Raw genomic sequence first — 13,130 nt, 5'->3', positions numbered from 1 at the left:
TGAATTCATTTTTGAGTTTTCCTAATTGAATGCAAGCACGACACTTTTGAAGGATCTAAAGGTTGTTTGGTTGGGTACAAACCAATTCTATAAGGCGCATGGGCATATCGAATGGGCACACGAGGGGGTCGTGCCAAATCCAATGGGCACACCGAACGTGGGTACCAAATCCATTGGGCACTCATTCATTCGAATGGGCACACCACTCAATCCAATGGTATATCAACCGAATCCATCGAGAAAATGTCCAAGTCAATTGAAAAATGGTGTAGTATCATAACGTTATACATATATATATTATGTATACTCGATACGACTATTAATACGTAGTATTAAACTTAGTACTACGTAGTACTAGTATTAAGCTTTGGTTAAGACGTACTGTAGTAAAGTCGATAAATACGTATGTACTGCGTTCATGAGCTATTCTCAGCGGTTGTGGTAGGCACTAGCCAAGTCCAACCGGTTGACGATGTAGTCGGCCCAGTTCCACTTGGCCACGTGTTTGATGGGGTTGGTGACGTCGCGGCACTTGACGTTGGACGTGACACTGGTAAGCGCGTGGGAGTGCAGCAGCATCTCGCCGTGCGTAAAGCCATCCCACCACACCACTTCCATCTTGGACGACACTTGGTCTCGAGTGCTCAAATGTTCGTGCACGTCGAGTGCGTTGATGATCACGTCATGACTGGACAGGAACACGGACGCCGCCACGTGATTGGTCACGGGGTGGCGTGGCAGGTGCTCTGGGAAGCACACGATGCTGTACCACCAAAAGTGGCGCCGCATCACATGCACAATGTGCACTTCGGTCGAGGCAAAGTACCACAGCAGCACTTGAATCCCCGTCGTGGGCGGTCGATATAAAAAGTTGTACGCGACGTCTCGTTTCCACAGGAAAAACACTATCGGGTCGATAAATGTGGCGTGGCTGACCGTGTGCGGCAGCTCCTGGCACACCCAGCTGCAGATGGCCGTGCCGAGCGAATGGCCCATCCAGTGGGCTCTCTGGATGTCGTGGTTGGCCAGCATGGCCTGAAGCCCCACCAGCGTGTCCTTCTTAGAGGGCACGTCCTCCACCAGTTGCATCGACACGTACGGCGTCTCCACGAGCAGAATCGGCCGGTTCTGGTGCGTCGTAACTAACGACCACAGCAGCGGCAAGTACAAAATCAGGCCGGCCCCGATGCCATGCACAAACACCAGAGGCTCGGCCACGGGACTCGTCATGGCGTCGCGGTGCCAGTAACGCAGCCCCCTCGTGAGGGGGTGCCGCTGGAACCCCGCGAGTCGAAGGAACACCCCCATGATGGCGTCCATTCCGATCGTGACGGCGTACACGAGCCACGGTCGGGCGGTGGACTCGAACGGGTCCAGCGTGTGGCGGATGCAGTGGGTTGGTTTCGACGAGGACTGAGACGGGGGCTCTCGGACGTTGGTGAGGTCGTACAATCGATCGACCATCTGGTTGACATCTCGTCGGTCAAGGGGGGATAGGTGTCGCCATTCGTTCGAGTACAATAGATACGCTAGCCATGTGTGCAAGTCCGGTCTTGTGAGTTGGTCAAAGGGCGTGTGATAAAACCACTAAGTAGGGTAGTTGGTGAAGTCCACAGGTGTTTGAAGACGAGGTTACTACGGTGTAGGCTACCTCTTCGACAAACGTTTGAACGTTCGGAGTGTGTCGAAGGAGGTTGTCGAAGAAGAGTGGCACTGACGGTGGAGCGTGGCGCCGGAAGGACTGGTCGTGGTGGATTTGGGGCGGGAATCTAGCCAGGCGTTGCTTTGTGTGAACGTACCAGAGCGTGAAGAGCGTCTCAGATGCACAATACACGATCCAAGGCAATGCGGAAGGCTTCGCCAAGACAGTTCCCATCATACCCAGTTGATTCGCGATAAGACACACCAACGCAAGAGGGGTCCCGTACACGATGGCCCTACAGCATCAGTTCGTTGGACAGTTGGACTGACTAAGAATAGAGTACCGGACAGGACCTACGACGAAGACGAGGCATGCGTAATAGTCCCAGGACTTGGATGATGGGGTATTCATGCGATTCCAACGAAGGGCCTGCTTGAGGAGTTAAAGTGACTTCCTTGCCACGAGGTTTGTTTTTACTGTCATCTGACAAAATACGCTGAGTGACACGATATTATGGTTGCTTAAACGACGTAGTTGACGCTTCGTCAAATCAAAGCCAGTATGAAAACGTGAAATCCAGTCACTTGACGCGTACATGCATTCTCGATTAGTCGACAACCTTGGTCTTGTAAACAAAAGTGGGTGCACGATCTCACAAGTGGAAAAGTCTACATGGCAGATCAACTTCTCAAGCTGTACATCCCACAGGCCTGACGCGACCAGTGTCAGCGTGAACATTCGATCAACGCCTTTCATCCTGCCACTCAAAGCGTCAGTTGCACTCGCTCACGAAGTAAGACAAGGACAACAAACTATTAACACTACAGCACCAGTCCGGTGCCCCTAACCAGCTCGAATAACAGCCATTGAGTGAGCGCAGCAGGCCACCACAAGCGATTTATATAATATATGCACATATACTCTATCTAGCTCTAAGCTTACACAATGCGAGTGGAAATTCATATCAAGAGAATTGCTGTAAATATACCAGTACAGTGGGCACCATGGTCAAAACTTACTGTAACTCTCGTTGTAACGCTATGAAACTTTGATGGTGAATGTCCTCAATGACGCAGCCTACGTCACTGAGGGGACCCACAATTACTAAATACAAATTCCAAATACAATCGGTTTTTGGGGTAGGACGTTCCTATGTTGACGGGGACAAATTGTGTCGACTAATCCCAAAAATATAGAGGTGCAAACAACGCTCAATCGCTGATTGGATAATGAGGTCAAACGTGTTTGATTTTATCCAATCAGAGTAGGCGATGCATACAATCCAGATCACTTGGTACTATTTCCAAAGGAAATTGCAGTTACAAATTCTCAGTCTTTTTATACAAACGGGCATAAAATCTTTCGCCAGTCACTACAATACACTCAAGTTCAAGGTCCACTTTCACTTTGCCCTAGTAAGCCGGGGCGACATTCACCATGGGCAAGGAGTCGAAGACATGGGACTACTACGCGTGCTTACTTTTTATTGTGTGGCCTATTAGGTATAATATACTTAAACGACCTGATTGGTACCTAACACCGCATAGGTCGATCGTGTACTTCACACCAGTGGCCTTTGGTTACCTTCTGGCGAATAGACTGGGCTTGGTTGGCCCCGAGTTGCCTATTGACATTTCGCTGCTGTGGATGGTCTACTGTGCCTCGGAAACGATCTTTACGTTAAACTACCTCTGTACAAAACAACGACTGGCGAAACCTAGGGAGGACCCTCCGCAGTTACTGGCGGAGCTGGCATCACGCCGCCACGCGCCAGTGTCTGTGCTGGAGTTCTTTGAATCCATGCTTCGACATACTCCTGACGTCAAAACATTTGTGGAAGAGGTGCGTAGTTTAACAATCACTCTCTTTCCAATATGCACAAGATTCACGACCTGGTAGTGGTTTTACAACACTCCCTTCGAATGCCTCACGAGACCAGACCTCCGCGTCCTTCTGGCGTATATTTTCTATTCCAAGGAATGGACCAAACTCCCCTCCCTTGACCGACGAGATGTCAACCAGATGGTCGATCGATTGTACGACCTCACCAACGTCCGAGAGCCCCCGTCTCAGACCTCGTCGAAACCAACCCACTGCATCCGCCACACGCTGGACCCGTTCGAGTCCACCGCCCGACCGTGGCTCGTGTACGCCGTCACGATCGGAATGGACGCCATCATGGGGGTGTTCCTTCGACTCGCGGGGTTCCAGCGGCACCCCCTCACGAGGGGGCTGCGTTACTGGCACCGCGACGCCATGACGAGTCCCGTGGCCGAGCCTCTGGTGTTTGTGCATGGCATCGGGGCCGGCCTGATTTTGTACTTGCCGCTGCTGTGGTCGTTAGTTACGACGCACCAGAACCGGCCGATTCTGCTCGTGGAGACGCCGTACGTGTCGATGCAACTGGTGGAGGACGTGCCCTCTAAGAAGGACACGCTGGTGGGGCTTCAGGCCATGCTGGCCAACCACGACATCCAGAGGGCCCATTGGATGGGCCATTCGCTCGGCACGGCCATCTGCAGCTGGGTGTGCCAGGAGCTGCCGCACACGGTCAGCCACGCCACATTTATCGACCCGATAGTGTTTTTCCTGTGGAAACGAGACGTCGCGTACAACTTTTTATATCGACCGCCCACGACGGGGATTCAAGTGCTGCTGTGGTACTTTGCCTCGACCGAAGTGCACATTGTGCATGTGATGCGGCGCCACTTTTGGTGGTACAGCATCGTGTGCTTCCCAGAGCACCTGCCACGCCACCCCGTGACCAATCACGTGGCGGCGTCCGTGTTCCTGTCCAGTCATGACGTGATCATCAACGCACTCGACGTGCACGAACATTTGAGCACTCGAGACCAAGTGTCGTCCAAGATGGAAGTGGTGTGGTGGGATGGCTTTACGCACGGCGAGATGCTGCTGCACTCCCACGCGCTTACCAGTGTCACGTCCAACGTCAAGTGCCGCGACGTCACCAACCCCATCAAACACGTGGCCAAGTGGAACTGGGCCGACTACATCGTCAACCGATTGGATTTGATTCGCCAACAAGATGTCGCGTGTACATGGTGGTGACGTTTAATAGTACCCCGAGACTGACAAAGGTTTCACACGTTTTACAGTAGTCCTTACGAATTGCAATAGGGGGAGTCAATGTAGGATACTGTAGTTCATGTCTGGATGCACACTCATCACTGGCTCTGCGACATCCGCAGCAGCACCATTCATTTGACATGAATTGCATGACTGGCGCCCAGCCGCGCGCCAAGGAAACCAGCTCAGAGATAGCTAGTTCTCTCAGTTAACAATATACCTTGTTCTACACACCTTCCTCTGTGCGCCCCATTTCAGTCATCATCATGCGGACGAAGCGTCACTCTTCCCGCGGGCTGTCGACTCACTCTCAACAGCCCACGTCATCGTCGTCGTCCTATGTAGTCCATCGAAGAACGATGGCAACTTGTATTGCCTCTATAACGAGAACTTCTATAGCAACGATCACCTTCCTGATGCTTCGCCAACAATCTATCGATATCGATTGGACTTTTTTCGTGGTGTTTGGAATGACACTAATTGGCCGGCATTCTGATTGGCTAATAAATATATCTGTCGCTGATACTTCCATTTATATTTGGTTGTGTCGATTCATTCTCGATGCACAGCTTAGAATAAACTCAGCAATAACTTGGCTTTTTGTTGTTAGTTATGGCAGCGCTACAACCGAGTCATCTTGACCTGCATGATGCGTGTCTTGGGTTCGAACATGCGCGTCATTCGCTAGTCCTTCCCAGTCCACTTGCATGAGCCATACGATGCCATACACGGCGCATATCAAGAACGCCACAGAGATACCCAGCCATAACCCCACGATGCCATCCGCCACCATATTCGCCAGCATTAGTCCCAGCGGCAGGCCAATCAATAAGTTGGCGACTCCGTTTACAATTGCACCTACAGTGTGTACTATAGTTGGTCGAATATCATATATATATTATGGTTGTGTTTATTCTAAACTGGACCGACATGGAGAATGTATCGACACGACCAAATAAAACATTATTAGCCAATCGGATTGCAGGAAAAAAGCATCAACGTCAAAACCAATCAACAACACATTCATGTGGGACTGTTACATATTAGTGTCATGGGCATTAATGCTGCACATTTTTCTTTTTTAAATACAACATTCGGTAACGTTATCAAAAAAATTCGATCGATGGATTTGGCAAACCAGCACAAAAGTCCAAATTATTGGCTGAAAATACAAAATATATTATATTTATAGATAAATGGAACATACCTCGAGTTTGCTGCCCACTGCCCCGAAACACACCCATGATACCCACATATATGGCGACGGCGGTCTGAAATGGCGCACACACGAGCAGAAGTTGTGCGGTGAGGGTCACAATGTTGTCATCGGGGGTATAAGCATAAGGAAACGAGTGCCGAAAGGACACCATGCAAATGGCGGCGACCATTCCCAGCAATCCACACATGCCAATGCACTGCCACGCGGCCGTTCTGGCGCGTTGCGGGTCATTTGCTCTAATAGTGTAACCAAAATGATCAGAAGTTCCACACAAACTCATTGTGAAAAGAGAAGAGAGAGACTACTGGATGCAAATAATATATATTACGTACTAGAAATATATATTATTTGCGTCCAGTAGTCTCTCTCTCTTCTCTTGCTCTTTTCAGTAGTCATTCGAAGTATATACTAGTAGTAGTATATATAGTATTATATAACGGTGGTCGCCTTCGAGTCGAATTTGGAATATAACACCCGACCAGCCAATCAAATCCCACAACACGATTCTAGTGACCAATCAATCAAACTCGTACAAATGCAGTACAAAAATTCGATCATATATATATATGGAGTTGGCGAATCCGCACAAAAGTCCACATTTTGCCCATTTTGGGTAAAAAGGCAATAATATCTCAAACACAACAACTCGGCTCGATATGAAATGGCAATGCATGTCAAGAGTTTTAGCACATACAGTACCCGAGAGCATTTCCGACTCGAACAGACCCGGCGACTGCTACTGGCCCGTACAACATATGGAAAAATCCACGAAAACCATGCATGCACACGTCAGCACTGATCGCGACCTCGGCATTCGGGAGCATCCCTACACGACCGAAAGCTACAGTTAGTAATACTAGCTAGCGCGGCGCTACTACTACCTGCAACAATAGAGGCGATGGAAATACCCCATAGCTCAAACCCCTGCATGGCGGCGCCAGATATGCCGAGATGGAGCACTTCGGGCACCAACGTCCACGCTGCGTGGAGGTCCCAGCCTAGCTAGCACTTATTTGGTCAACACTATTTAGCTGACAAAGTTGTACACGAACGGCAGACCTTTCCACTCTTGGCGATACACGTTGCTCTGCACCAAGTACGGCCACAACAGCAACGGCGCCAGCAACGCCATGATCACGACCGCCACCGCGCGGCCAAGATACCCCAGAGGTGTGTGGAACATGAGGACGTAGTTGATGGCGATGGTGGCCACGACACTCACGCACGACACACCCATGAGAGGTGTAACGATGTTTTGGCCTATAATTGCTTAGAAATTTCTGAACGTTGAAACGAGATACGCACTCACTTTGAAGAACGCGGCGTAAAAGGTCGTAGAAGAGCGCGACGGGTAGAATCGGCAGCATGATCAACACAAGGTGACTCGCCAGCGTCGCTACGTCGTCGGTTTGGCCAAACAAGAGCAAAATGTCCTTGCAAAAGATGCCGAGGACCATCGTGGGAGCCAAGAGCAGGTTGCCCTGCGACGAATGCACATATGACTCATGCGATGGAAGAAGATGGAGGGTAACGTTACCGCGAGCCAGCCGGCTTGGAAGACAAGGCCGAGGTCCGTGGCCTGCCCGGCTCCAAATGACTGCGAGCACAACGTGTCCATAGCGGACCCGGTGCCCCACACGACGGTCCACGCCGTGAGAAGCAGGAACGTCATGCCCATGGCGATCGCAGAGATGTATTCCTTGCTCGTGTTGGCGCTGAGATGGCCCATCATCATGACAGGTACCACCGCCGACACGTGGTCGAGTGTTGAGCTCAACACCTGCATACATCATCACTCGTAGAGTTCGAGATATATAACAGCATGCGTCGTACCAGCGGAAGCGCAAGACCAAGGAGAGGACGTAACTCGTACCATCCAACCACTTGGCCGAGCTGGGCCATCAACAAGGCCCGACTTTGCGTTGAGTGCGAAACCGACGATGACAGCAGCTTGGTGTGTTCCGTCGGCGTCTCGTCCGACAAGGCCACGCACGACACCATCTCTCTCTCACGTCCACGACGGGGCTGCATCGGTACACGGGCATAATCTGTAGCCATTTTGTACCTGGGAATGGCGATGATGATGATTGAAGATTTAGCCGAACGATGCACGCGTTTCAAAAAGATTACCATAGTAGTTTCGATATTCTTTCCAAAGATCGCCACACAACAAACGCAATCACAAGAACCATCCGCCAATCAAGTCACTGGGTAAAAATAATCCACCAATCAAATCACAGATTGACCTTCACCAGAGTACAAACCATACAAAGATTAGTATATACAGTATATATTTTGCCCCAATTGGGTCAAACGTTTGGATTGGCAGAAATGTGCCAGAAAAACGTGATTTGATTGGCTTTGGCCGTCTAGAATCATTCGAGGTTACAAGCCGCCATATTTGGCCTGTGTAACCTCCGAATCTCGAAACAACGAAGGGCTCCATGACAGCAGTAGTCGAAGGGAATATGCTGCAGAAGGTGAAGAACGATGGATATCATGATTGTATTGAAGGTGAATATGCTTGCATTTGGCTGGGGTAGAGAGGGGACTGTCACAGGGGGGGTCCCCCCAGTTTGCCCCACATCCATTTGAGGCTGAATTTAAAATTATATTGGGCTTTATATATTGGACGCTGGGAGTTTTGTTTTTATTTCATTTTCTGCCTATTTTTATACTAAGGGGGGGGCAGCCATCCGTTTACCATCTGGCACATTATTCTCAGTTTGCATTATCGTTAGAGTACTGTAAGCGGAAATGGAACATGTTCTCGACGGTGCTGGGGGTAGCGTCCGTGAAGGATATGTCGTGGCGCTGACGCCGCGACCGAGCCTCATGTCGATGCATGATCATGATACAGACAAAGACGGGATGCACGTGGAGACGACGGAGGCAAGTCCGAGCAAGTGTCGCCAATGGTGTTCGAATCCAAGCGTGCTCATCCTCATGGGATGTGTGTTGGGTATCGTCCTCGGGTGTCTCTTGGGAAAATATGGAGCGTCCAAGGAATTGCTCACGTGGGTGTCGTTGCCTGGCGAACTGTTCCTTCGTGCACTCACATGTGTCGTGGTGCCCCTGGTGTTTGTGAACATCTTCCTCTCTGTTGTCGACATGCTGCAAGCCGGCCATGCCGCCAAGAGCGGGCTCTACACCCTCGGATACTTTGGGCTCACCACAGTTCTCTCCGTTCTCATGAGCATCGTGTCCGTGACTGTCTTCAAGAAGTGGTTTTCCCACACCGCACTTTCCCAGGCGAACGTCGTTGGGAGTGCCGGTATGCTGCTCGTGCCGTGCGGCAACTCAACCAACGCAGCGTCGGTCCGGTGGTTTCCCAACGGCACACTGGTGTGCGCCGCGGCCTCTGACGCGTCCTCCCCTCTCGTCCTTCCCTCGCAATCCCCTACCGCCCCGCCGACGCTTTCCAAGACGATCCAAGATCAAATCTTTCGCGCGCTCATCCCCGACAACATTGTGCAGCAGTTTGTGACGGGCAACTACCTCGGTACGCTCTTCCTATGCCATTGTATCGTTTGTCCTTTGAAACTTTGGACTCTCATATTGATTTGCCGAATCCATCGATCGATTTCTTGCACGTAATTTTGTATGTAAAAAAGTGTCCAGCGGTGACATATCACACTATTTTGAGTCACACACTAATTAGTTGTGTATTGGTTGACCGGAGGAGTTTGTCTTGCAATCGGATTGGCTAAATAACACTATTTTGCGGTACACACAAATCCGTTGTTGTTTATGGGTTGACCCGAGGATTTTTAATCGATCGATTCTTTGTCCTGACTTTTGTATGTAAAAGATATTCCATTGTCACACTAATTTCAGTCACACACCAATTCAATGTTGCATTGGTCGTCAACAGTGGATTTGATTGGCTACTTGATATTCTGGGTTTTGATTGGTCGATATATCGCATGTCTGCCGACTCCAATTTCGGATCGACAATATCATGTTCCTATTGTTCTCATATTCATTGCAGGTATCATGGCATTTGCGATTCTGTTGGCCGTGTCCATGGACAAAGTGACGCCGCGCCCGGTCGGCATCGTCCAGCTCTGTGGAGAACTCAACGCGATGCTGCTCGTGTGTATCCGCTTTATCATCGACCTCACCCCCCTCGCCGTGCTTTCGCTCGTGGCCGGCGGCCTCGGCACTACCACCGACTTCATGGCGGCCGTGGCGGATGTCGGCATCTTTCTCGTGTCGTTTCTTGTGGCGGTACAGTTTTGAGCTCATACTCGGAATATCCGCATTGTATTTGAATTATATTTATTTATTTAAACTATCAAAACCAAACAACCGATTTTACGATTGATCACGTAATTCTCTCGTGTTCAATGAGACGACGACGTGGACACCTCTGGAGCTTTTTTAAACGTCCATGTTTGTCCATGATCGTTGTTGTTGTATCGATATATTTATATATATTGTGATAAATTGTTGCGATGAAAATAATATAGATTTGAGATTATTATTTTCCGGCGCATTGCAACCGATCACGAATCGCTCCGATCGGTCACTCTGAAAATACTTGTATTTATTGTGAATTCGCTATAAACTTCCAAAATTCGCGTGGTTGGTCGAATCAATACAGTATGGAATCACGCTGGAGTTCTGATTGGTTGGCAGTATACTTGTCCTTTCTGTAAGAGCCAATCAAATCCACTCAAAATTGGATTGACCAATAGCGGCGATTCGTGATTCGATTCGACGGGGTCTGAAAATTTGTACCGAATATACCACAATATATATTACATCATTCTTTGTTGGCTGTTTTTCCTTCGTGCATTGTGTGGCAGATCGGAATAACCAATCCAATGTCGCGCCGAATAGAGATATTTATACTATTGATTTTTAAATCGAAATGTTAGTCGAATGCATATCGTGCAATACCATCAAACAGGTTCTCATATATATCTCGTGGGCGTAGGTGATGCTTCACTACTGGGTCACCCTCATGGGTTTCTTATACCTGGCGCTCCGGACATCCCCGCTCCAAGCCATGAAAGCATGCTGGCCGGCCCAAGTGTTTGCATTTTGCAGCGCCAGCTCCGCCGCCACCCTGCCCGTGACGCTCCAGTGCGGCGAACAAGCCCATGTCCCATCCAGCGTCGGATCATTCATCCTCACCATGGGGGCCACGTTGAACATGAACGGCACGTCCATCTACTTTCCGTGCGCCGTCGTGTATCTGGCCGTGTCGACAGGCGACGAAGCCAAGTTTACAGTCGTGTCGTACATTTTGCTGGCGCTGCTGAGCACCATGTCGGCGGCAGCGGCGGCCCCCGTCCCGTCGGCCGCGCTCGTGCTTGTGTTGCCCATGTTTAACGCCGTCTGTGGTAAAAACACTGTACTGATGATGGAGGTTTCGACTTGGATATATATATATTGTCCTTTTACCCAAAATTTGGCTGACTTTTGTGCTGATTCGCCAAATCTATCGATCGATTGTGTTTTTGTCCTGACTATTGTATGTAAAGATCGTCTAGTTTTACACTCATTGAAACCACACATTGAAACCACACACTAATTCGATGTTGAATTGGTCGTCAGCAGTGGATTTGATTGGCTACTTGATTCTTGATCTGGGTTTTGATTGGTCGTATATCGATTGTCTGCTATTCGATTGAGAGCACCCCACTCCAATTTCGAATCGACTATGAAAATAGTATAGTATTTTGTATTGATTCCACCGACTTGGAAAGGGATCACTGGTTTGTTGGCCGTGTAAACGTGTTGGGTTGTTGGACATTTGACGATTGTGATGTTTTGTTTTGTGGGGAATTTACTCACCACGGGAGGTGTAGGCACGACGAATGCACCGACGCCAGCCAACTTTTCGTACTTGCTGGCGATGGATTTCCTGCTGGATCGGTTCCGCACGTGGCTCAATGTGTCGGGGGACCTTGTGGTGGCGCAATGCGTGGCGGCGATGGAGAAGCAAGCGATGCCGCCGAGGCGGGTGTCGTCGTCGACGGACCCCGAAGAAGGAGACTCGAGTTTGAGCTCTCCGTAGACAGATCTGCCAACTACTATTTACAACTACTAACGTTACTATTAAAGAAACCCATGGGATTGCATGGATCATTATGCTTGCCAATGATGCAGTTTGTTATTTCAACCAAAATTTGGTATTTTCGGTAGAGTACCTGAAATCGTCGACACGTCATTTACTTCGGTTTGTTTCGCAAATGTCATTGGCTACTTTGGTCGATTACTGCGTCGATTTTGCTTCGTCGATTCGATTGGCAGCCCCAGTCTATTTTGAAATCGATTTATTGTGTGTTCTCAAAATTTCCTCCGGCGATTGGTTGAATCAACCGCCGGACCTGCGAAATTTCATATAAAACTATCAATCAATACTTTTAGCCAATCATATTGCAACCTTCATTCTTTATAGCCAATCATATTCCTTTTCTCGATTAGTTGGCGATTTTACCCCACAATATGCAAATTTGACTGAAAAGCACAATACCAATAACGTTATAAATAAATACACATACACCCCAAATGCACGATTCGATATATTTCGAACTTCAACGTTTTAATACTATGAAGTGTATATTGTACAAATATTGCAGAAAATATATGTTTGACTCGGACAAATGACAATTTTTGAGTGAAAGAGCTCTATAAATCGATAGTTTACAGGGTCGTATGGTGCAAGAAGCCTAGAAACGACGAGAATTTGAGTCCCACTTGGGAAGTTATTCCTCCTGGGGGATTCAAAAGTAGGAATGCTAAGACCACAAAATCGATAGAGCTGGACAAGAGGAAGAGAACTTGTGTCTCGGATTGAGTTTATACAAAGAAATGATTGAGATATTAAAATTTTCCCTGGCCCCTCCTCTCTTAGGAATATATGGACGAGGTCAACTTTTGGCCTTAGGGGTGGCTGCCTGATCACTTGAAATTTGTATGTATGATTAACCGGATTAGTCAAGGTTGTTAACCGGATGTCAATTGAACCCACACATTGCCATGGCGAGACCGACGAAGAAGTCGCGAGTAGCGAAGGCGAAAGCCAGACTGACAGGCCGCTTCGTCAACGCCAATGCGATCACATCTCACGAGACTACCACCGACATCACCTCCGATGCCCAATGTGAGGATTCTGATGAATTCATCAACGGTGGCGAAATCGATGTCGTCTTCTTTGACGAATGGTAT

The 13,130-nt window shown here is 48.9% G+C and overlaps 4 protein-coding genes across 7 annotated transcripts; 2 read left to right on the top strand and 2 right to left on the bottom strand.

Moving 5' to 3' along the window:
• Positions 1–429: 429 nt before the first annotated feature.
• On the bottom strand, positions 430–1,964 carry H257_16157 (hypothetical protein; the record flags this gene model as incomplete). The annotated part of the gene is made up of 2 exons (XM_009844508.1): positions 1,652–1,964; positions 430–1,587 (listed from the first exon to the last, which is right to left on the bottom strand). The coding sequence occupies exons 1-2, from the start codon at positions 1,877–1,879 to the stop codon at positions 430–432; spliced, it is 1,386 nt and encodes a 461-aa protein (XP_009842810.1). The 5' UTR covers positions 1,880–1,964.
• Positions 1,965–3,009: 1,045 nt separating this feature from the next.
• Positions 3,010–4,829, top strand: H257_16156 (hypothetical protein). Its single transcript, XM_009844507.1, has 3 exons — positions 3,010–3,144; positions 3,190–3,484; positions 3,542–4,829. The coding sequence occupies exons 1-3, from the start codon at positions 3,080–3,082 to the stop codon at positions 4,709–4,711; spliced, it is 1,530 nt and encodes a 509-aa protein (XP_009842809.1). The 5' UTR covers positions 3,010–3,079; the 3' UTR covers positions 4,712–4,829.
• A 468-nt stretch (positions 4,830–5,297) lies between these two features.
• On the bottom strand, positions 5,298–8,073 carry H257_16155 (hypothetical protein). Of its 4 annotated transcripts, none has more exons than XM_009844503.1 (8): positions 7,782–8,073; positions 7,486–7,728; positions 7,258–7,429; positions 7,008–7,208; positions 6,830–6,946; positions 6,648–6,789; positions 5,937–6,184; positions 5,298–5,587 (listed from the first exon to the last, which is right to left on the bottom strand). In XM_009844503.1, the coding sequence occupies exons 1-8, from the start codon at positions 8,004–8,006 to the stop codon at positions 5,340–5,342; spliced, it is 1,596 nt and encodes a 531-aa protein (XP_009842805.1). In that variant the 5' UTR covers positions 8,007–8,073; the 3' UTR covers positions 5,298–5,339. The 4 variants fall into 4 exon arrangements, with proteins under 4 accessions (XP_009842805.1, XP_009842808.1, XP_009842806.1 ...); XM_009844506.1 differs by having other exon boundaries at positions 6,648–6,774; XM_009844504.1 differs by lacking the exon at positions 5,298–5,587 and having other exon boundaries at positions 5,755–6,184; positions 6,648–6,774.
• Positions 8,074–8,683: 610 nt separating this feature from the next.
• H257_16154 (hypothetical protein) lies at positions 8,684–12,060 on the top strand. Its single transcript, XM_009844502.1, has 4 exons — positions 8,684–9,450; positions 9,940–10,178; positions 10,891–11,299; positions 11,768–12,060. Exons 1-4 carry the CDS (start codon positions 8,706–8,708, stop codon positions 11,974–11,976), a joined length of 1,602 nt encoding a protein of 533 aa, XP_009842804.1. The 5' UTR covers positions 8,684–8,705; the 3' UTR covers positions 11,977–12,060.
• The last annotated feature ends 1,070 nt before the right edge of the window (positions 12,061–13,130 follow it).

The sequence above is a fragment of the Aphanomyces astaci genome (assembly GCF_000520075.1).
Source record: "Aphanomyces astaci strain APO3 unplaced genomic scaffold supercont1.81, whole genome shotgun sequence".
Lineage (NCBI taxonomy): Eukaryota > Oomycota > Saprolegniomycetes > Saprolegniales > Verrucalvaceae > Aphanomyces > Aphanomyces astaci.
Note: the sequence above shows the minus strand (reverse complement) of the source record. Positions and strands in the feature narration are given on the sequence as shown.